Here is a 23770-nt window from a genome sequence, read left to right on the forward strand (position 1 = left end):
ACCAGCTAGCTGTTTTGCAACACGACCTATAACAAGAGGTTCTTCAGAGTACAGGGTATTTAGCATAATACAAGGATGAACTTGCGCCCTGTTTCATTCTGAATGACTCTTGGGATTTCTACAGCTGCTGTGGCAGGCACCATCCAAAAACAGTGAAGATTCTAAAGAAGCAATGTGATGAGGCACGAATTACAGTTGTATCTGCAAATTTTTTATCTGTTGCTCCAAGAGCAACACTTACCAACATGATATTTAGGTAGCAGAATGGAGCTAGGGACAGACATCAAGGTAGGATAGAAATAGGGGATGCTGGAGGGTAAAGAGGAAGTTGCAGGGCCCCAAGTGTTTAGGTTGGGGGATTTCTTTTCTTGTTGGGCTTCTTTTGTTTCTGTGGTTTTTGTTTTTGTTTTTTTTTTTTTTTTCAGATATAAGGAAAGTAGAGACATGGCTCACAATGCCTAGGAAACACTTGTCATTAACTTTATTGTACACATAAAGACTTGTTGAGAGGAAGTTACTGCAAAAAGTCATACAGTGGATGTGACAATAATGAAAGTGTCTCTTACTCCACTCCATCTGGATTCATGTTTGGTGCTTCTGGGTACATTATTGTACTGAGAATGCAACTGGTTATATGCTATGAGTGAGTACTTTCCAGAATCCACAGTGCTAAAATCATCTGGTATCAACTGTATGTCCCCCTACTTGTCTGCCTTGATGTAAATCTTTGACTTGGATGTCATTTTTTGGAAATTTCAGTGAGAGTTGATTGTGGGAAAATTAATCTATTTTGCCAATTATATATTTGTAACATAAAAAGCACTTGTAAGTCAGATTAAAAATATTTCAATATACATTGTTAATTTATTAGTACTTTGAGACCTGTCATTTTCACTGTCCCATTCCTTTCTTCCTTACAAGGTAGGTTGCTAGTTTATCTAATAGTGTTGTTCTCATAAATACTGAGAGAAAAGGGGAATACTCTGAAAGAAATTGCAGTGAGCAGAGAAATTGTCAGGGAGGCTGTGCTTTTGGAAGCAGTAATGTCTGCAATTAATTTTAACTTATTTTACTGTTGACTTGCTTCCAAGCTGATGGTTTTGTAATAATTCCATAGAAGCTTCAGAGGCAACAATTTAGCTAGGCTGTATACAGCTGCAGATGTACTTGCTGTGTATGGTTTTACCCTTGTAGTTGTTTGGCAGTCTCTGCTGAACTGTCCAGTTTTGTGCCCCACCAGCCCAAACATCATGTTTGTAAAAGGTGGCACAGTATGACAGCAGACTCTTTCTATTCATGTGCTTTTCCGTCAAAGCTGCTGAGAACTGCTGTGTGCAGCCCTTTCCTCCCTAGAGACATCCAGGGATGCTTTATTATCTGCATAGCCATTGAGTTGAATAAAATTAGTAGAACTAGAGTATCTTTTGAAATCTCTACTGCTTATTCAAATTTTGTGGCAAACACCAACTGATTAAAAAAAAAATTGTCAGCAGGAGGTTGATTGACAAATACAGACAAAAAGCATTTTCTCTTAAGCTTCTCTCTTTAGGAGTCTGGGCTAAAAAGCTTGCTGTTAAACTCAGAAGTGTTCCTGGAAGAGCTACAGGAAAAATAGAAGAGCTGGTAGATATGTCTTGCAGTGAGTGACTGTTGGATTTATGCAAGAAAAACTTAGATGACACCAAGATGGGGAGAGGTGTTGGTCTGCTGGAGGGTAGGAGGGCTCTGTGGAGGGACCTGGGCAGGCTGGATCCAAAATATAGGCCACACCTTGACTGCTGTGTCCAGTTCTGGGCTCCTCAGCTTAGGAAGGACCTTGGGGTACTGAAGTGTGTCCAGAGGAGGGCAGTGAAGCTGATGGAGGTCTGGAGAGCATGTCCTGTGAGGAGCAGCTGAGGGGGCTGGGGTTGTTCAGTCTGGAGAGGAGGAGGCTCAGGGGGGACCTCCTCACTCTCTACAACTGCCTGAAAGAGGAGGCTGCAGCCGGGTCAGCTTTTCCTTCCTGGCAACAAGTGATGGGACAAGAGGACATAGTCTTAAGCTGTGCCAGGGGAGAATTAAGCTGGACATTAGGAAGAAATTCTTCACAGAAAGAGTGATTGGGCATTGGAAAAGGTTTCCCAGGGAAGTGGTAGAGTCACCATCCCTGGAGGTGTTAAGAAAAGACTGGGTGTGGCACTGAGTACCATGGTCTAATTGACAAGCTGGTGTTAGGTGATAAGTTGGACTTGATGATCTCAGAGGTCTTTTTCAACCTAGCTGATTCTGTGAAATGTCAGTATGCATATTATTTAGAAGAAAGTCCTTCTGAACATGTGGTTACTTATTCCTACTGTAAGTGATAACCAATGTTTGGAAGCTCAAGACTAGTGGGAAACAAGTAGTAAAACCATTGGGGATGGGGAGTTTGTTTTCTGTCATGATCATCAATCGGCAAACAATTTCATGTGGAACATTTTAAGGGTATTTTTATAGTTGTGATTCCTTCGAGTTAAGCCTTGATTGCTCTTCAGAAATGTGCTCTCAAGATGAAGTAAGCATCATGACCTTGTTGCACAAATTTAGTAGGGGTGAGCTTTCATCACTGTCTCAAGAGGCCGGACTATGTGATCCTGAGGATCCCCTTTTGTCCCAAACTATGAGGATAAACATAACATCAGTACCAACTCTTTTTGCAATAACTGGAATTAAAAAGCTGATATGGGCTACTGATTACAGATGGTTATACCTATCTGACTTTGCCCTAATTTGCATTTTGTTTTTCCGTAAGATGAAGTGACAAGGCACTAAAAACTTCAATCAAGAGAACTTTATATTGCTTTTCATCTCTAGAGGCTTTGTACTGTACAAGCAATGGTATAACCACCACTTGGTGAAGCATATTCTTCTTTGAACAGGATATCATAGGTTTTAGCTAAACCTATGACGTGCCTGACTTTCAGAGTAGAAAGTCAGATGGGACAATGTGCCAGGGGAAATTGTTTACAATTTGTGTAATGCTTTGTTCCTGGTGGGAGCTACAAGGTTTGCCATTCGGATGTGCTTTTGTTGTGCAGATAATCACAACTGGTGTTTTTCCCTCAAGGGGATTTTTATTTTCCATTAGAAGTCTGTGGCTTCCTCTGCAGGCACCTTCTGGATTTTACTCCATAGGTGTTTTTCTAATGTCTTAAAAATTGTGGAGAGTCTTAAGAGCCTGATACTTTACAGTTGTAGCATTGCAGAGGATGATGCTTTATTGAGGAGGTTTCACTGCTAATGGAAGACTTTGTCTGCAGGACTTATTTGCTTTGGTGTTGCTACAGAATGGCCACAAAACATCCTTCATGGAATTTGTTATTACATTCACAGTTTGATCCTTCAGGCACAGAATGCTATTGCACATCTCCTTGTAGGACTAGAGGAATTTTTCAAATTAGGCAAGTCACCATCCTGTGACAGCTGTTTTTGAAATAAATCTTTTATGAATCCTGTTTGATCTCTTCTTTGCCAAGTCAGGGACATTGGTGAGAGTTTCTCAGTTAAATTCATAGGGAAGTGTATTACAAAATGTACATTTTGATCCTTATGATGATTGTGCTGCTTTGAGCAGCTTGCTTTGGTGAAGGGTGTCCTTGCCTGTTTCAGGGGAGTTGGAACTTTATGATCTTTTAGATCCCTCCAACCCAAACTATTCTATGAATAGCTTTATCTGCATCAGTGTAAAAAAAATTAGATAGATTAAAGTTAACAAGCCTGATCTGTATGTTGCAATTTGATTTGCTGAAGAAGACTGTTGTTCTGATTCCCACCTTTCACAGACTTGGTGTATGTGGTTTAAATGGAGCTCAAACTCTGGTTTGAGTTGTGTTTCTTTTTTTAAAATAAAGGGTAGTTTTTTAGGATATAATGCCTTGATTTCCATGTCAAATGCTATGTGCTTTTTATTTTTTGCTTCCTGTGTTTGATTACTGCATTGTACATAATTGCAATGAGATACATTGACATCTTTTTAGATATGTAAATCATGACAGAATCAAGTTATTAATATTATTTTGTGAATTCTAGTTGGAGAGCACTTTTATCTTTATTGTGACACAATTTGTATAACTTTAGCCCAGGTCTCTTATCAAAACAAATTCAGTGTATCAGCATTACTTTGGAACTTAAGCTGGCAACATAACTGCCATCAGGTCTCAGCAGGGCTAATGAATCAACTTAATTTGAATTCCATAACGAAAGTATTGCGAAGTATAGCAAAGATCACTGCCCTTTAATAATAACTATTGTTAATCAAGATCCCAGATTGTCTGATGATTCATGTAAACATAATCAAGAGTTTTTCTGAATTGTTTCAAGTTGAGTTTTTTAAAGCATTAAAGGTTCTACCTGCCTCAGGTATGCCAAGGCATTCTCATTACAGAACACTGTAGCCTCTGTGAACTATTTGGCACCTTTGATTGCTTTCTAGTTCCACAGGTAATTACTTTTTTGCTTTATAAATTACAACCTATTTTTGTACTACTTTCATTTAGAAAGGTGTATTTCTTACTACACCTAATTAAACTTTGTTACTACATCTAATTAAATATATGATGTGAAAATCTATGTGGTAGAGTATTCAAGAGTTTATTTAGTAGAGAAATCATTATCCTTGGATTGGGTAGGGATGAGAAGAAGCTGGCTGGGTTTACATTCAGTTGGTGCTACAGATTTCATTAAACCATCTCATTCCCTTGTGTTCCCTTCATGTGTGCATCCCCCATCACGCAAAAGATACTTCTCAGGTGATGCATTCTCTTGGCCCAAGAATTCTGGGGTGTTGGGCCTTATGGTTCAGGTGTGTCATGGCAGGTGATTTAGATGCTCTTTTCCAATCTGCTGTGCTTCATGTTCTCCCAGTTGTTCCAGGTATTTGCTAGTTCAGGTCACTCACCAGCATGTCTAAATTTTTATTTTAAATACTACTGGCTGTGGCCAACCTGGGCTATCTGTTTGCCATGACCATACTCAGCACTTGGAAGGAAATTCTAGGAAAGCCCTAGGATGAGCTGCTACTGTTTATTTCTTTTGTTTCTTGGAATTGAATACCCCCAGTCTCACAGACCCACACCTACCCACTCCCCACCAGGGTGCCTTATTTCCTTCTCTCTGTTGTAAGTTTTTTAAAGCTCCTGCTTTTAACCTTTTGCTTATCTTTTACTTCACAATCAGATTTCTGCCAGTAGGTTCAAAAGCTTTTGGGTGATTTCTTGATAACTTTTGCTCTCTTGTGTATCACACTCTCTTAGGGATGAGTGTCAGTTATTCCCAATAGCTTCTTCATTTTGTCTTCCTTCTTGTCACATGGGTATCAAACATCTAATTGTTGTAGATGCTTCTGGCCTCCACTGGCTGGTGGAGGGGAGAAGTCAGGGCATGTTCTTGCAGTTTTTGTTTGCTTACACGCTCATGTGTGTACACAGTGACATGCAAGTGCTGCCTGAGAGATTGTGCTGTGTGCCTGCAGCTCCTTCCTGGGAGCAGGTTAAGCTTGGATAGGTCTCAAGTTAGAAATCACTGCAGTTTTCTTCTCATAAAATCTGTATTTCCCATACAGAACACTGAGGTGAATATACCTTTCCAAGCAAATAAAAATGACATGGGAGATTTTTGTGTCATTGTCTGGCTTCATTATTTAGCTATAACAGCCTTTCTGCTCTCACCTCCCATGGTGCCTTTTGGTCTTCTTTCTTATCAGCCTCTACAGACAGGATCTCACTGCTTCCATTTAGGATTGCCACAGCTCAGCTAAAGCTGCTGGCTGGGCTCTAATCATTTGCTGTGTATTGTAATTATTGCTGGTTTGTGCTTCACTCCTTTTGCATTTCTCACCATGCTGCATTAACATGAGTGCTTCTGCCTTGATATGTTGACCCATTCCTTGGCTTCCTGCCATACTGCATGAAATTCAAATTTCTGCACTTGCCCCTGCAAGAATCAATATAGTACCATCATTAGGCACATTTATCCTTTCCTGATTGTACCTCCTCTTTTGTTTTGCTATTCCATTACAACTTTTATATACTACTTGCTTTGCTTTAAATTTGTATTTGCATCTTTTGTCTTGTCTGAATATCAGCATGTACTAGAAATAACTTCTGCTTGCTTAGCCTTTCTCTTTTCTCTCCTGTTGTTAAGTTCTTGTTCCCTGTTAATAGCTGGGGTTGCCAGTCTGCGACCAAGGCAGAAGGAAATGATGATGTCAGTGCTAGGAATAGTCTCTAAATCAGCGTAGAGCAAAATTTCATTGAGCTTGTGTCTCTGTTTAAAGCCTCAGGGCACTGTCATAGAGGATAATTTAACCATTTTTTAATACTGACATAACTGAAGAGTTTTCTGAAGAGGCTTTTAGGAAGTTTGCAACTCTGCTGTAATTGGCTTATAAACTAGCTTAACTACTAATGGATTAACTCATTGTCCTGTGAGAGCAGGATGACTGACACCCACTTTTTAGTTTGCTCTCTTTAGTACAGAGTACAGATGGTACTCTGTAAATGTGTGCTTTTAAAGGTCTTTCTAGAATTGGTATTGGAAAGCAAATGGGATGATTTGAGTGGTAGTATGGAGGACAGTTCCCATATTAATAGCAGGAAAAAAGTCTGTTTTTAGACTTCTAAGAAATGTAGATGTTTAATAACATGAGAAGTTTGCAGTTTATTTGAAGTAATACTGGTTTTAGGGATGCATATGTGTTGACAGTATTTCTCATTTATATTTAATGAAGTAGGGTTTTTTGCATTTGATGTAGTTTCATTGTAATATCTGAAATAGGATTTGGTAGAATGGGGAAGTAGGTGCTGTGCTCATTAGCTTTCACTTGCTTTCTATATGTTATTTGTTGTCTTTGTATGAATATTTGTCCCTGTATTGCTATAAAATATCTTCAGTAAAATACCTGGGAAAGAAATTTTTGCTTGAACTAAGACACTATAAGCCAGTTCCTTTTCCTTTGCTCTCTCAGAAGGAAATCACCACTGTGAGTCTTGTGTTATCAAGAGTTGTGTGTGACAGAAATTTTGTGCATACAGAGCTTTCCACTTAAGACCAAAAGCTAATCTGCATGCTGCATGAAGCTGAAAAAATAGTTGTAGGTCAGCTTGGGAAGGAATCTGTTCAGGATGACATGGGTTTAAGAACATGTTTAAATGTGTTGGACTATGATGATTTTCAACTGAACTGGAAATGGGGAAGAAAAAGTAGTGCTTACATGGGGTTGCACCTATAATCTCAGTTTCAAGGCTTCTATTGTGCTTTTGTCATAGAGGCTTTGGGGGGGGTATACTAAAGGGGAAAAAAACAAAATAGTTGTCTGCATACTCTATTCCTCTGATGACCTTAAGGTCAATCAAAATGGGAGTAGTTTTGAGTGTATGAATATATTTTATATATATACGTTTCAGAGTCAATGCCTCAAATTCTGTAAAAGTTCTGTTCTAAGGGAATACACATTGAGTAAATTTCTGGTCCAGGTGAAGTGCTATTTGCTTGAATGGGGCATGATTTGATTTAGTGCCACAGACCTTTGTGGCAGGATGAGTTGCCACATGAAAGGAAAAGTAGCTCCAGTTAAACCTCTCAAATGTTAAGATGGCGGCAAGTGTTTATTTTTGCTTTATAAGACAGAACTTGTTTGTTCACCAAAATAAACTCAAAAGCAGGGAGGATCTTATCCAGATAAGATAGGTAGGTTACTGCTGGAGTTCCTCAAGGAGAATAGTTTTCCTGGAGGGGCAGTGAGAGTGGTGGGGGGCTAAAGTGGAGACCAGCAGCATGGATGAGGACTGGATAAAGACTCTGGTTTCAATTTTCCTGGAGAGATGAAATAATTTAATGGGAAAATGTCTTGAAAAATCATTATGATAAAGCAAGTATTGATGTATTTTGTTCAGTATGGCTTTATCTGCTTAGACATTATTCCATCCTTTATTTTACCTGGTTCGTTCTAGTATGATCAGTGGTCACCAGACACTACGCAGTGCTGTAACATTTTGTGTCTGTGTGGGACATAACTTGAAGGTGAACCAGGGCACATCACTGCAGGCAATTCCCAGGATGTGAGAACTCCTGTCGGGGGAAACTGGTCTGTTCCCAATACAAAACAACATTCAGGTGAGAAGAATAGTAGGAAATCTTGTTCTGGTATAAACAGATCACTTCCAAAAGTTAAGGAATAGGGACTTTTGAAATAATCTTTTACTGGAGTTCACTTACTGGGAGTAGGCGAGTAGGCATGATCCTTTGGCTTCAGATGGTCATCCAGAAGACAAGGACTTGATTCAATATGTGTATTCCATATTGTTAACCTCCTTATTCCCTGGGGACAGGAGCAAGTTAAAGTCAGAGTATGAATTGGTAAAGAAATTTTGAGAGGGTTGGGACATAACAATTGTAGTATTTTTGATGATGAAGGCAGAGTGGAATTTAAAACCGGGACTGAGTAAACTGTAAGAATTTTTGTCTTATTCCAGAAGAAACTGGCTGCTTCGTCAGCCTCTTGACAACAAAGGGTTTTGTATGTTAAACGCTCAGTGGGCATCCAGTAGATTACTTTGTGGAAGTGAAGGGGAAGTGCAAGGCTTGTCTGCAGGCGCACAAACACATGTAGCATTTGATCAGACTCAGCCAAGGATGCTGACTCTGAGTCTGTCTAGGAGATGAAGAATTATGAGAGCAGTCATACAGTGACACACTCTCCTGGCCTCTGAAAATTTACGATTCAGGGAATTTCTGAGCTAGACATGACACCTTTCTGCTTATTAGTTGTGAATGTACTTTGTCTGAATTACATTCAGACAAAGCTCCTCTGAAACATGTGACTATAACTGTAATAAAGGCAATAAGGAGGAGGCCTGGTAATAATTCCTACTTGCAGTGGAAGGTATAAGTCAGTTCACTGGTCTGAGAGCACCTGCCATGTGCCCACCTAGATGTGTGGTTGGCCAAGGTGTACATGAAAGTCCATCATGCAGCATTATAGCAAAGCTCCTCCTAAACCACTGGGAATGAGAAGGGAGCTCAGCTTGTGGTGCAAAGCTGCAACAAAAGAGCATTCAGGAATGAACTGAACATTGCAAGGAAGGGACAGCACCTCTTTGCTGTTAGACTAGGCAAAAAGACTGGACTGCTCTACTATGAAGTTACAGAGTAATACCCTTATTTTATGTGCCATGAGAAGCCCAGTCATAAGGAGAGACCATTTAGAGGTGTTCTTTTACTCCTGCAAGACAAAGTACTGAGGATATGTTACAAGATTACTTTAGTGAGTAGAAAAGAAAAATTAGGAAGGAAAAAAAACAACAGTGGGAGAGACTTAAGGAGCTAAGTCATATACCCAGCACTGGGAAATGTACTTTACCAAACAAGTACTCAGCAACAAAGCCAAAGATGCATTGTTTTGATGACAGTTCTGACAAATCTACCACAAGTTTGCTTCTAAGTTGGTACTTGTCTGGTCAGGCTTACCTCACAAGGTACTGAGTGTTCAAGTAATCATTGGATCACTAGAGCAAGCAGGGAGGAAGTCTCTTGTCTTTAAAATGATGCAGAGCGAGAACCTGAGTATAGCCAAAAAAAAGGTGCATATGAGATGGAATAGAGTCTCAAGATAAAGAAATTAAAGAGAGGTGGAACAAGCGAAGGCTGGAAATAGAGGAATGGTAAGATAGATGAGCAAACTTGCTGAGTATCTATATTGATCTCAGAAGCCAAACAATTACAATATGTGATACAGCATTAGAAAGCAATTGTATTTAAAAAATGATGTCTTTATTTTCTCTTGAGGAATCACAGTGAGAAAACAGTCTGATTTGAGAAAGAATGAAAATGGTGTGCTGGTCCCTACCCTAAGATGAAAGTGGGGAAACAACTGTGCCTGACTTGGTAGACTGGAGGTGATTTATTATGGAAAAACTGTAAATACACATACGAGTTTTAAGAACAGCTATGTCACTTCTGGTTTTTTTTTGGTTTTGTTTTTTTTTTTTTTTTTTTTTTTTGTTGTTGTTTTTGGTCTCTTTTTGCCTTGGTTGTCTGCTCTGACATGCAAGGAAACTGATGACATGTGCATCTTGAACTAATCACAAAGCCTGTAATTTCTAAACAATTTTTGGAGTTTCAGGGCAGGAGCATGGAATGCCTCTGGGCTTGGATCATTGCTCACCTGTGTTAAGCCTGATTTTGAGTATGTTTGTGTAGGGTCTGTGTCAGAGATAACAGCCTACAGTGCTGAGTTGGCAACCCAGGGGCAGAGGAAATGCCTGTACTGTCAGATATGAGCTACTTAGTTGTTGTTGAAATTTTTTTTTTTTTCAAGACCTTCTGCTCCTGCCACCCTCTCAGCTTCTGTAGACACAAGGGCATGCTCATGATATGTTTAGGCTTTTGAGGTTTTCTCATACCCACTGGGAATTTTCCATAGCTTATTTACTCTTCTGAAGGTTTGGTCATGAACCACAGAGAAAACTGAACTGCCTTGTTTCTTGAAACTATTAATTTTATAAACCACAAGCAAAATACAGTGAGGCAGCTGCATTGAGAGTTTTCTCATATGACCCAGCACTATCCTTAGCTCTGCCCAACCAGGCAAGCTGTGAGGGATGGCTCACTCTGCCCCAGCTGGGCTCCTGACAGCTAATGGTGAGAAATTACCAGTTGGGTAGACAGGATTCTGGCATCCACCAGACATTTTATTTTTCTCTGGGGTCTGATGAGTTGACTTGTAATTCTTGAATAATCTTGATTGTCAGGGCTTTTTTTCATTATTCTAGTACGTGTAAGTTAATTCCGCAGATGACTAGAGCAAGGGCATTTTATTTTTACTGGCTTTGTTCATTTCTTCCCACTATGACCCTCTTTCCCAAGGTCATACATTTATTACACATTTTTTCTTTTTCATCTAATCCAGATATGAACTGTCAGTCTAAATAATGTGATGGCCTTGTGGCATAATTGGGATTCCATTTTATTGTCTCTGAGTAGCTGACATTTTGTTCTAGCTCTTTTCCTGCTTGCCAAGTAAAGCCAGTGTTTTGGTACCAGGCTGGGAGAGAGGAGTGTTAATTGACTTAGCAACTTTACCATGACTGAAGAAAATGACTGTAACAAAAGCAGCCCTAACATTACAGTATCCTGTAGCTAAGGAGAGTGTCCTGACAGGAGTCAAACAAACCTGTACATTGTTGTATTTCTTCGTTTGTCCTCATAATGCTTTATAAGAGACAAGAACCAGAATGAGCATCTCTCCAAACACTGACTTCCTTCTTCAGAATCCTGTCTTCAGTCTTTTGCCTGATTTTTTCAACATTCTTAAACAATAACTGCTTTCAAATTGCCTGAAAGGCTTGTGATAGTCTGTTGGTGCCTGTTTCCTGTTTTCCCACATTTTGTTTCTTTCAAGGTTGTTTTTGCTTTTCTTATTCTAGAAGCACACAAAGAAGCATCTTACTCTTAAGTCATTATGACTGCACAAGAACATCTGTGTATTTTGTTTTATTCTTTTTTTTCCTTTTGTTTTTGCTTTTTTCCCAGAGAACAGAACAATTACCCTGCTGTGTAAAATGCCCCTCTAGTCTAGCCTAGTACTGATGCTCTCTGGTGAGTGATACTTCAAGTGGTGTGATTGCTCTAGTGGTGCACCCTTCCTGATCACCAATTTGGGATTTCCTGAGCTGAAGGAGGCTTCTGGACCATTAAGCTTTAATAGCTGCCTACAAACTATACTCCATGAGTTTCTGTAGTGCTGATTTTAATCCATGTATTCTTTCAGCCTCCACAACACCACATGGCAATAAGTTTTGCAATTTCATTGTGTAGAAGTGCTTCCTTGTGTTTATTTTTAAACCTTCTGTCGGGTAATTTCATTGTGTGCCCCATAATTCTTATTTTGTGAGGAAATGGTCTTCACACCATTCATGATTTTGTAAGCTGTTTGTGGATGAATAACTTCTGTTTTCTGAGCTCGAGAGTGTAGACCTGGGAGAGCTGTGAATAGTTAGAACCATCTGTTGTTCTTCTCCATGTGTTCTGGAGAGCATGTACAATTCAAATTATAGGTGCCCAGTGATGTACACTGCTCTGTTCTCTCCGAACAGCTGGTGATACTGCTTGCCTTTTTATCCATTGCTGATGATAAATGTGATAACACAGGGCTAACCACAAGAAAAACCTTCAGTTCTTCTATGTGGCAATATTAGAATAGATCCATTGTGTGTCATTGTAAAGTGTACAGCTAGGATATGCATATTTTTTGTTTGGATGAGTTCACACTTTTCATCATTCAAATTCATCTGTGTTTTTTTAATTTTCTGGTTTGTTTGTGTAGTGATTTGCAAACTCTGTATGGCCTTAAGTGTAGATTATGCTCTCTAGGATCACTTTCTATTTTCTGTGTACTCTGGAAAGAACTGCTTTTACTAAAACAGGAGTCATAGTCTCTCTGGCCACATGCTCTGACTGTTTAAATTTCACATAGTTTTCTCTTATGGATGAGAGCTTGCTTGGAATCAATTCATCAGCAGCAGAAAATTGGCTGACTGCTATAAAGCCATTGAGTTACTATTTCATTTTAAGAAAACTTCCAGAGTGCTTTAAGGAAGCGCTGGAACACAGGAGTTTGGTTTGACACTGACACTTGGTGTACAATTGTTCTGTTAAATAGGAATGTGTTCAAGCCACATCTGCCATCCTAAAAGAATTACCAGTAGCCCTGCTCTAGCTCACTGGCCAAGTGTTTCTGCTGTGAATGTGGTCCTACTAGTGTAAAGACTACTGGAAGGAAAGTGTCCTTTACTTGTAAGAAAATCAAGCTGGACCTGCCTCTCCATAAGAACTTTCTACTGCTACTTACTGGTTTTTCCTCCTGCACTGACAGATACTCTGTCAGAAGTCTACAGTGTAAAGTTCCCCATAATGTTCTTTCTGTTCACATCTGCCCCTTTAAAATTTAAAAGGTGGCATCTCCCTTACAATTTTGAGTATTTGTATTATTACATGTGCAAAAAAAGCTTATTCTCTGTAAGGTAAGCTAGGTGAATTTTGAGTAGGATTTGATTGCTTGAAAACAGGCATCTGGTCTATTTATGAGGCCTCTGAGAGATGTGGAGCTGTCAAATTTATGTATTTCATGGGTACCTGCTGCCTCTGTGGAGCAGCATCAAGAGATGGTGGGAGAGACAAAGACATCTCAAATGGCACTGTATGGACTGCATTGAGGCAAGCAAACCATGTGTTGTGTGTGTTGCTGGATGCTGAGGGTTCTGGAAGCTTATACCCTGTATTTCCAGCTGGTGCTGGGATACAATCTGTGGCTTGAATGTCACTGTTTGTGTTGTAGCACTCTGCAATATCAAATATGTGCTTAAACTAGGTGCCTTCAGAGGCTTCTAGATTCTGTCTCTGTGGATGGTAAACTTGTAGGGAAATAATAGAAGTCCAGAGATTAAAGCAGCTCATGGCCTGTGCAATTTCACTACCAGTGTGTGCCCCTTAGTGTGATCTTTCATCTTCTACTTATGGTGTTGTGTGAACATATCTAGATTGTACCTTCTCTGGTACAAAAATGATTGCTGTATTGATACAGAATATTACTTTTTTCCTCCCTTTATGGAGAGTAGGTAATAATAGGCCTGTAGTTAAACTGTATTTAAAGTCTACGCTATATGTTACCAAATAACTTGCCTTGTGGATGAAATTGTGGAGCACTATCTGTTACTGAATTTTTCTTTATTGCTTATACTTATATTCTTTTGCATTGACATTGCCATCACTGAAAACAGTAAAAATGGCTAAAATGTCTATTACTTTGCATGTGATGTTATAGCACCTATAATTTTGCATTGTATTTTACATTGCAATGATAGTACTACTCACTTGCCCAGAGAGCTTCATGGTTTGTCTTTGCTGAAATTTTCCAGTTAAAATTGTGCAAATACATTAGCCCAGCAGGTTACGTGTTGGAAGCAAAACTTGCTGCTGGAGGGAGAGTTCTGGAAACTGGCTTGTCTGTCTTTGTTTCGAGGTGGTGCTGCATTCCTCAGTAGGTTTTAACTTCTGGATCATGCAGCATTTTTTTCAGTTTTTGGGGGTAGTTGTGTTGGGTTTTTTCTTCTTCTTTTTTTCTTCCCCAAAGAGATGTTGAAATGAGAGTGCAGAACTGCAGCTTTCCCACTACTGCATGCAGCAAACCCCAATTTGTTCCTTTTTTCCCCTCCAATGTCTCTGTTACTACTTGAGTGCAGAGCTGCTGAACATGGAGGATGGCTGTGTCATATGTCCTGTAATTAACACAACTTTATAAATAAGCCCATGCCAAGTTTTGCAAAAGCACTGAGGTCTTAATGAATGTTATTCTGAGAAATTACTTAACTGCTTCTGGGTTCTGTCTGTGTGGGTTTTTTCGTACATTTCTCTTCCAGAATAAATTCTGGTTATGTATTTTAGTGAATAAGTTGTCACAGAACTTTGAAGTGCTGACAGCTCCCATCTTGACAGCAGACTCCTACTTCATGAACCTTACATTGCTGTGCTTGCATAATAAGAATCCTTTGAGTTAAGGTTTCTCAGTAATTTAACAGTATTTTTGACCTTTATTTATGTTAGTATTTAAAGACAAAATGTGTTGTCAAGTTCAAGTACAAATTAAATGTTTCTGCTTAGTGATATTTCAATTCCCTAGAGTAAAATATTGTGAAAAAAACTCTATGAAAAGGCTTCAGTTTTATTTTCATTCCAGCTTCTTTCCATTTAATTAATTTATTTGTCTTAATTTTCTTCTTTTCTAGAGTTTTGGAGTGCCAAGGGCTGCCCATTGTGAACGGGCAATGTGATCCCTATGCCACTGTTACCTTAGCAGGACCCTCCAGGCAAGTATTGTGAATTCATGGGCTTCCATTTTATAAGGATGGTTTGTTTTCTTTGTTAGAAATTCACTTTCTCCAGTGGACAGCTGGGAATATTGAGACACTGCTAGAATATGTTAAATGTTGGAGTGGGTGTGTGTATGAGCTGCTGAATTATGCTGGAGTAAGTAATTTGAGACTTGTTTCAGTTTTGATTTATGTAAATCAATTATTTTTCTGAATAATTTGAATATCCCAGAGTATATAATTTGTGGTTAGTCTTAATTTATGCATCTTCTCACCTCACAGTTGGAGGCCAGTTTTTGAGCAAATTCATTGCCTAATTTTGGGCAGGGTGGAAGAGAAATGTGAATACATCAACGTCTTGCTGAGTATGCATGTTTGCATGTGAATATTTATCACTTTAAAGGTGTGACAAATTAATGTGTATGTCAAAAACCCTCAATGGCTTAGTCCTGTAATTTGATATATGCAGACATAATATCATGGATAAAATTTGGAATGAGGTCTTAGTGATGAGATCCTGCATAATACTATAATGTTTAAATTTGGGATTCAGTTTTCCCATCTGTCCTGTGCTGTTGGATGTCACTGTTTTTTTCTCTTTATCTAGTAATCTTTTATGTCTGTGTCATTTTAGAAAAAAAACAGCTCTGCTGTGATCTCAAAGAATCAGATTTGGAAGCATGGGTTATTAATTGTTTTACAAAAATTATTGAAAATACTATAAATAATAAGCATTTTTGACAAATATTTACCTTGTGTGCATTAATGAACTTGTACACTTCATTTTAAGGCTGTAACTTATTTGAGATGACTGGCTGGGTGGCTATTATTGAAACTGTAAGGAGATTGACTGACTCTTGAATGTCTGAATTTAGCTTTGTCTGCTTCCCTATGCCCCCCAAGTCTGGATAATGTATGACTATTGATAATGTACTCCCTTCAGTATAAGGAGCATAGCCTTATCCTATTCCTATCTGGGTTTTGATGGGGGGAGAGGGCTTGCTTCCTATCTCCAGCAAGCAGCATGCAGCTTTTTCCCATTCACTGCTTTGTAATTGCTCAATAATTGTGCTGCCTTAATCGCCTCCCGTTCTACATCCTGCTTTCCAGTCCCCTCCCAGATGGGTTTATCAGTAAAGAGGCTGATTGGCAAGTGTGACTGATGAGATGGGGTTGGCAATCTGTCCTGTGTCCTGGAGGAGATTAGTGTCTCTTATCTCTCAGCTTCTCCTAGGAATAGTGGGATATTCTTAATCTGTGCATCATTCTCCTCTCTGGATTTTCCAGGGCACCTCATTTTAGAGTAGGAAAGCTGCTTTATTCAGCTGCAATTATGCAGTGACAAGCATAAAAAATTCAACAAGCATGCTGCTGTTTATTGTGTGATTTGTACTTAGAGTCATCAGACTTCCTGACAGAAACTCTTTCTGTGCCTGTATTCTAGATGGAAAAATATTGTATACTGGTGGACAGGCCCATCAAAATCACATGGGAAGTCTGGAGCAGCGCTGGGAATTAGATCCAGCTTCCCTTGACCTCTGTGAAAGACAGAGAGTTGTCCAGTGAATATAAGCAGTTACAAGCTATCTAAGCAGCTTTGGTGCATGAGAAATGAACGATAGATTCTGGGATGAAATGATTAGTAGGTCAGTTTTCCACATGGCTGATGTGCCTCTCCATCTGCATCTGTTTTATCTATGCCTGCAGAGCTGTAGGGTAAGATTGGTGACACAGGACAGCACACAGCTCTTCTCTTGTAGGTAGTGAGAACAAATCAAGCATAGGTTCGTAGCATTTGGAAGCCATCAAACAGCTGTTGGCTGGCCTGTGAGAAATGCATTGGCTGGCTTCAGCCCAGCAGTCAATGTCTGTTTGCTCAGAGGCAGGCACAGGCAGATGGCTCAGCCCATAGGGGATGAATGGGCAGTGCAGAGCTTGGTCAGGCCTGCTGAGTGGTTGGGAGGAGGTCTGCCACGTCTTACACCTGCAGGACAGTAGAAATAGAGACTTCTGCTCAGCACTGGTCATAATAATTCACCACTGTATTAACTAAGTGCAGGGAAAAGGATGCTTGTACAGTGATAAAAATATTCTTACTGAAGAAACCATTCTGGATTTTTTGATTGTCACTGAAAAGCGGTGATTGATTTTTCAGACCAGAATTATAAAATGAATCACAGAAATAGCTATGCTAGTCTTTGTCTCCTGTGTTTTACAGTATGAGGGATTTTTCAGTCATGTCAAGACTGAGACCATCCTCCAAATGTTGCTGCTCAGAGCCCCATTCTTGCCAGTTTGTACAGATAAAAGATTCTATTATGTCAAGCAAGTGATAGAATAAGGGTTCAAAGAGTTGTGTTTAAAATAGGATAACAAAATGTGATTACTGCCACTTCGGAGAACTAGGAATGCACTGAATCTCTCTTCAGCGTGTGCAAGTGTCTGTGCCTTGCTGTGCTGGAGCCACATGGCATTCCAGTTTTATCAGATAAATCAAGTGGATGCCTATTTCCTCTTCACTGGCTCTGTTCTAGGATTACACTTCTACAAATGTTGTTTCTTACCCCTTTTTTTTTTGTTTTTGTTTCCTTAATTCAGATCAGAAGCCAAAAAGACTAAAGTTAAAAAGAAGACCAACAATCCACATTTTGATGAAGTGTTTTATTTTGAGGTTGGTATTTCAAAGGAGCGGGTGATAAGCTGAAATGCTATACTGTGGGTAGCTGGCACGGCATGCTGCTCCGTGTTGTGCCAGCTGTCATCTTTGAAGGCTGTTTCAAAGCATGGTGTGGGGGAAAGAAGTACCCGGGCTCAGACTGGCTGTCTGCTGAAGGAGCAGTATCCTGCTTTCACCTCAGGTGCTCTGTAGGCAAAGCTTCAAGTTGGGCACTTCTGAGCAACAGGCTTTACATTTAAGCACAATTTACCCCACTGGAGTTTTGAAAAAAGCACATTTAAAAATGAATTTAAAAAACCCAAACAAACCAAATACACAGAGAAGTTATATTTTTTTCTTAGTCTGTGTTTTTATAGCTGCTCCACCCTGTCTTTCCCAGTCACTGGGAGGAAGGTTATCTCCTTAGGAATACTGAAAACTGTACAGGAAAAATACACTTAAACTGGTTGTTCTGGCTGTCTACCAGTCTGCTGCAATAATAGTGCCTTTTCTCCAAGTAGGTAAAACCTCTATAGCTTTATTTAATACAGTGCATTTTCAACAAGTCCAGTTAAGATAAAGTATAACTTATATGAAAGTCCTCATTTTGGTTCTTTCTGGCAAGAGTAGCTCTAATTGTGGTGTCCATACATATATGTGCATGTGTTTATAATTTAGATCTCTCTTGAAACTTTTCATTTTGTCTTCTAAAGTATGTGTATCATTCTCTTTTTCTCTTGGATATCATAGTCCTGGTCTATGATTGACTGTTCTATTTCAGTAGACACCTCAAGAAAGTACCTGTAATTATGAAGTTGATGAAAAAAAGCTAGAATAGCACAATGCAGTTGGCATGGAAAAACCCTTTCTGCTCATATGACTTGCATCATTCAGGTCACATTTGCATTAGAAATTCTTGCTGGCATAAGGATGGCACCTAGGGATGAGGTTTCTCATATCAGTTCTGGGCCACAGCCACATCAGGAAGGGAAGCTGTTGCACTTTGCAGATCTTAAGTGCATGTGTCATTCTTGATATTTTTGTCTTCCCTCTCGTACAAAACACCATCTTTGCCTAGAAGCCAGTAGTTGTACTGACCAATGTAAAGTCTGTCATACCAGCAGAAACATGCTCTTGTTGATGTCATGTGTTTGGATACGAGAAACAGATTTAGCAAATTCCTGATTGGGAGGAGCACTTTCTGTAGTGCCTGCAGGGCTGGAAGCCAGGAGGGTAGGTTAGGATAGCTTTCTAAGGTGATTTTTGCTCTGCTAAATCTGCACATCTCATCCTAGGATCTAGCTGTGCCCTGCTCGCAGTGAGCTTTTATGCTTCCTGGCTCCATGAGACTCTGGAGTTGCTGCATGGGCACAGTTAGAGGGGCAGAGATCCTGTGAGACCGAGTGTTGAAACTGCACTGAGGTGTCTGTAACACCTCTGTCTGTAATAAACTAAAATGGGCTTCCTTATTTTAACAGGCAGTTCTGGAGGAGCCTGTCAGTGAGAAGCTTTTAATGAGAGTGTAGTCCAGGAATTCAGACCGTAAACCACAAAAACTTCACCTGATTCCGCAGCCTTCTGTGTGCTGCAGAAACAGTGAATGCTTGGTATTTAAACACTGAACTTGGCAGGTGGTGCCATACTGGGAGAGGAAGGAGAGAAATAAAGCTGGAGTTGAGAGAGAGGGGGCTGGGGGCTTGCTTAGCTTGCCTTTATGTGACAGCTGGGTTGTGTGCAAGTACCAGCAAAAGTAAAACCTGAACTCAAGCCCATGCCCCAGTTGTTCTGCTAACTCAGAGCAAAATGAATTCTGTGCTGGTAAGAGCAGAGCTTGGGAAATGACTGAATCAGCCAGAGCTCTGAAGTATAAACATACCTCTGCAGACAGAACCATCATAGGTTTATATCATTTTGAGAGTAGTTAGTACAAGTCAGGCTAAACGTCTCCAAGGAACAAGGCTCAGTAGGACTGCTGTGACTGGGAAATACATTCACTAATGAGACGTGGGCAGATCTATGGCTGGTGCATGCAAAGGAAGTGCTCCAATTCCTGTGGAGCTGAGAAATTCACGCTGTTGATAGCAGTGTCACTTTCTGCTTCTGAACAGCTTCATCAGCTTTTCTGCAGCCTGCTAGCAAAAAAGTGATTGTCCAAGCCTCCAAGGAAGAAGCTGATCTGTAAAATACAGTGAACGGGTACTTTCCTTTCTACAACCCAAAAGTTACACAGATTTAATTTTCTAAATGAAAGATAGCTTATTGTTGGTTTGGGAAATAGAAGGGCTTATTTAAGGGGTGTGGTGAGTGAAACTTGCACCTGATAGGAGCCATTTTCACCACCGCTTCAGCTGCAGTGTGGTGTGGAGTTGTGTGTGCATCTACAGGAAAGTGGTCCTCTTACAGGAATTTAAGAGGGAAGTGCTGGGGACCTGTTTCTAAACTTGAGTGTGCTGAAAAAAACATGAGCAGCTGATAAATGGCTTGCCAGCTTTTCCAGGTGAAAGGGACAACACAGCAGAGTTATGCCCCCTTTATTGTACAATGTTATGGGTCAGCTACTTTAGCACAGTAGACTGGGAGGTTCCTCATCTCCAGTTCCATACAGCTATCCCTTTTAGAATACAATTCTTGAGCAGTATTGATGTGCACACTAAGTTGTCAAATGGATGAACAGAGATGTCATACATGCAGATTCCAGCAAAACTTCTGAGAAAGTGTTTACTTAGAAGGGACATGCCATAAGTTACACCTATGCTGCAGCTTTTTGTAATGACTCCTGTGTTACAGATAGAAAGAATCACAGCATAATGAGGTTGGAAGAGACCTCTAAAGTCATCAAGTCCAACCTATGCCCTAACATGTCAACTAGATTATAGCACCAAGTGCCATGTCCAGTCTTTTTTTAAACACATCCACCTACCTGGGAAGACAATTCCAGTACTTTATTATTGTTTAGGTGAAAATTTTTTTCCTAATATCCAACCTGTATCTTCCCTGACATAGCTTGAGACTCTGTCTTCTTGTTCTTGTTCTGGAATAGACTGATCCCCACCTGTCTGCAACCTCCCTTCAGGGAGTTGTAGAGAGTGATAAGGTCACCCTGAGTCTCCTTTTCTCCAGGCTAAACACCCCCAGCTCCCTCAGTCGTTCCTCACAGGGTTTGTGTTCCAAGCCCCTCACCAGCCTCGGTGCCTCCTCTGGATGTGCTCAGGTGTCTCAGGGTCCTTCCCAAACTGAGGGGCCAGAACTGGACACAGCACTCCAGGTGAGGCCTCACCAGTGCTGAGTACAGGGGAAGGATGAGCTCCCTGCTCCTGCTGGCCCCACCATTCCTGACACAGGCCAGGATGCCCTTGGCCTTCTTGGCCACCAGGGCACACTGCTGGCTCATGTTCAGCCGGCTGTACACCAGCACCCCCAGTTTTAAGAGATTTAAAATTTTGCTTCATTATTAAAAATTGCACAGTGAGCTTCACAGTGGTAGTAGAAACTGTCATTTGCAGGATACTTTGCAGAAACAGTGAAGTATTTGCAAGGCTAGGGTGAGGAAACTTGTTTTTAACTGAAGTTGTATACTGTATTTAAATGCACTATGCTTTTGGGATTACCAGGTGCATTTGATTCCATTAGTCTGGAGCATTTGGTCTCCAGTGCTGCTAGTAGTACCTTTTAGTTTTTGTGTATCACTTTGAAGATGTTGCCTACTTCACACATAGACATATGAAAAGGCTCTGAGTGTCCTCTGCCAAAGATTGTTTTCTGGTTCCTCTCCCCTTAGGCAACTGTATCATTGCCTCCCTTAATTGCCATTTGCATCTCCTGTAAAGTACAAAACCAAATAGTCAAGTTTACAATAAAAGCCAGTTTTTGTGGGTGGGGAGTATTAAGCCACAAGCATGTTCAAACATACAATAAAGTTCAGCTTCTGTGTGCAACCAAGAGCTGAACCCACACATCATCATACACCCTTGCATTTGATCAGTTCCTGCTGTGGTTTCAGCTGGGTGGGGTAGCCTTTTTCTTAAGTTTCTGATGCACTATGCAAAAATACAACTACCAAAGTGTTCTTTCAATCATGGTAGAGAACAAATATTAAGAAATGTTTGTACTGAAACTTTGTATGCTAATGCTCTATACTTTTTTCCTTTTTTCTTTGCCTGTGCTTTCCAGTTAATCAATCTTGCAAATATGGTTGGTGAACTGTGCAGTTGCTTCTATATTCTGATATGCATAACACAGGCTAGGGTCTCCTGATCTCCTTGATATTTGTTGTATGGGCAAGTTAAACTGACTTCCAGGATGTCAGGACAGGAAGAACTTCCCAATTTTAATTGGATACACTGCCAAGTGTTTTTAAGGGTGGTTGCGGTTCCTCCCCTGTACGCTGCAAAGTTCCTCGGGGCATCTGTTGTTGTACAGTTGTATTAAAACACACATATTGATTGCCCTTTTCTTTCCCTGGATGGATTATGAAAGTGGTGCTCCTTTCAATGGTATTTTATGTTGTTTATTTTATGTTTAATGTAAACTTAAAAGTGCAGTAGTGATATTAAAGATGGTGTTTCTCTGTAAAAAAAAGTATGGAGTATCTTCTTACTCTCGGAAATGATTGTGTAACCACCACTTTATAGTCAGTAATCTGTTTAGTCAACATGTTTATTCACTTGCATGAATGTTTTCAGCATCAGGACTGAAGTCACTGCTGGTCGTAAAATACTGTGCTCTTCCAAAGCTTTGTAAAAGTTACATCAGAATGTTTTTGTATCAGATCAAGCTGCTAAAAGTTTCCTCCTTTTTGTTAGGTTACAAGACCCAGTAGCTACAACAAGAAATCCCATTTTGACATTGAAGATGTAGATGAAGTGGACAAAATGGAGATTAGGTAATATAAAATACATTATTAGCACAAAATTGTCTTACAGAATTGCATAACTTTGTAGTAGACTCTGTTTGCAAAGTGGCAAGCATGGTTTTTATACTGATAAATCAAGATGAGTTGTCACTGTATCTCTATGTTTATTTACCTCCACTGTCCTGTAGATTCTATCTTGAATATGTGTGTTAGTTCTGATGCAGGAGAGATCCTTATTATTTTCCTTTGTTTCTCATGTGCACTGTGTGTATACTGATAGGCAGTTGTCATTAAGCACAGCCTTTTGTGTCTGGGCTCTCCTTTTTTCTCTCCCTCAGTTTCCCAGGACAGCCCAGAGGCTCTGTGATGCTCTAAGTTACAGATTATATTTTCTTTTATCACTTGATTTTAGCAACCTGTATAAAGTCCTTCTTCCCTGAAAGGAGACTCTTGAACTCATGAGATTTTTCTGGGGCAGAGACAGTTTCTTATCACTTTTGCCTTCCAACTTTAACACTTTATTGCAACATCTGGTATGATAAAAGTGAAATCAGTTGCACAGGAAGAAAGCAATTCTGATTTCAAAACCAAAACAATCCCACCCCACCCTAAGCCACCTTCTTAGTGCTATTTTAAAACCTGCTTAGGCCAGTCAACATTGTCTGTGGGGACAGGTGAGTGTCAAGAGAGGAAAGAAGATGATAGGAGGTGCAAAACTTGAAAGTGTCACATGCATCTTGCCATCAGATACTACTGAAACTTGGAGGCTTGGGCCATCTGGTGATCTGTATGCACAGTAAATAAATACTGCTACTTCTGCGTCAGCTGGTGAGAAATCCCCCTCTCCTTTATGGCAGTATTTGGAGGAAGAATAGTAGCACTGCCTCCCTCCTTGTGTATTTTCACTAGAGGGGCAGTGAGGCATCTCTCAGAAAGTTCTGTAGTTCCTTCAGAATCACAACTGGCTGTGAGAAAAGGAGGGGAAACCAGGAAAGGGGAACAATACTTACTCCCAGCAAGCAAAGCACATCTGTGTTCATGAATGGATAGAGGGCTGTTCTGATGTGACAGCTGCTGGTTCATGTAGCCTGTCAATGCAGTGTTGCAGCCCTACAGGAGCATTAATAGATTTGTGTTTGCCATGGCTCTGAGGCAGGAAAGGGAAGCCATTCATATGTGACAGAGGCAAGAGCTGTGCTCTTTCACAGAGAGCATTTGCATCAGGCAGTGCAAAGGCAGCTGGTTTAGGGGCAACCCACAGCTGACTCGTGGGAGTAAAAGCAAAGGCCCAGGTGCAGTGCTGAGCTGCTTTGGTGTCAGCGTTGCAGCACAGCAGGTGACCTAGTCCTGGCACTAGGCTGTATTTCTGCAAAGCTTTGT

At 40.2% G+C, this 23770-nt stretch overlaps 1 protein-coding gene across 4 annotated transcripts in view; it reads left to right on the plus strand.

Moving 5' to 3' along the window:
• Window positions 1-23770, plus strand: part of RASA3 (RAS p21 protein activator 3) — a 170399-nt gene that overhangs the window by 121582 nt on the left and 25047 nt on the right. For all 4 annotated transcript variants that reach the window (XM_085558461.1, XM_085558441.1, XM_021545628.4 and 1 more), the window contains 3 exons: window positions 14799-14879; window positions 17481-17553; window positions 22341-22420. In XM_085558461.1, the coding sequence (XP_085414587.1) occupies window positions 14799-14879; window positions 17481-17553; window positions 22341-22420 (234 nt within the window). The remainder of the gene's footprint in view (window positions 1-14798; window positions 14880-17480; window positions 17554-22340; window positions 22421-23770) is intronic.

The sequence above is a fragment of the Lonchura striata genome, chromosome 1, assembly GCF_050655825.1.
Source record: "Lonchura striata isolate lonStrDom1 chromosome 1, ASM5065582v1, whole genome shotgun sequence".
In the NCBI taxonomy this organism is placed as follows: Eukaryota; Metazoa; Chordata; class Aves; order Passeriformes; family Estrildidae; genus Lonchura; species Lonchura striata.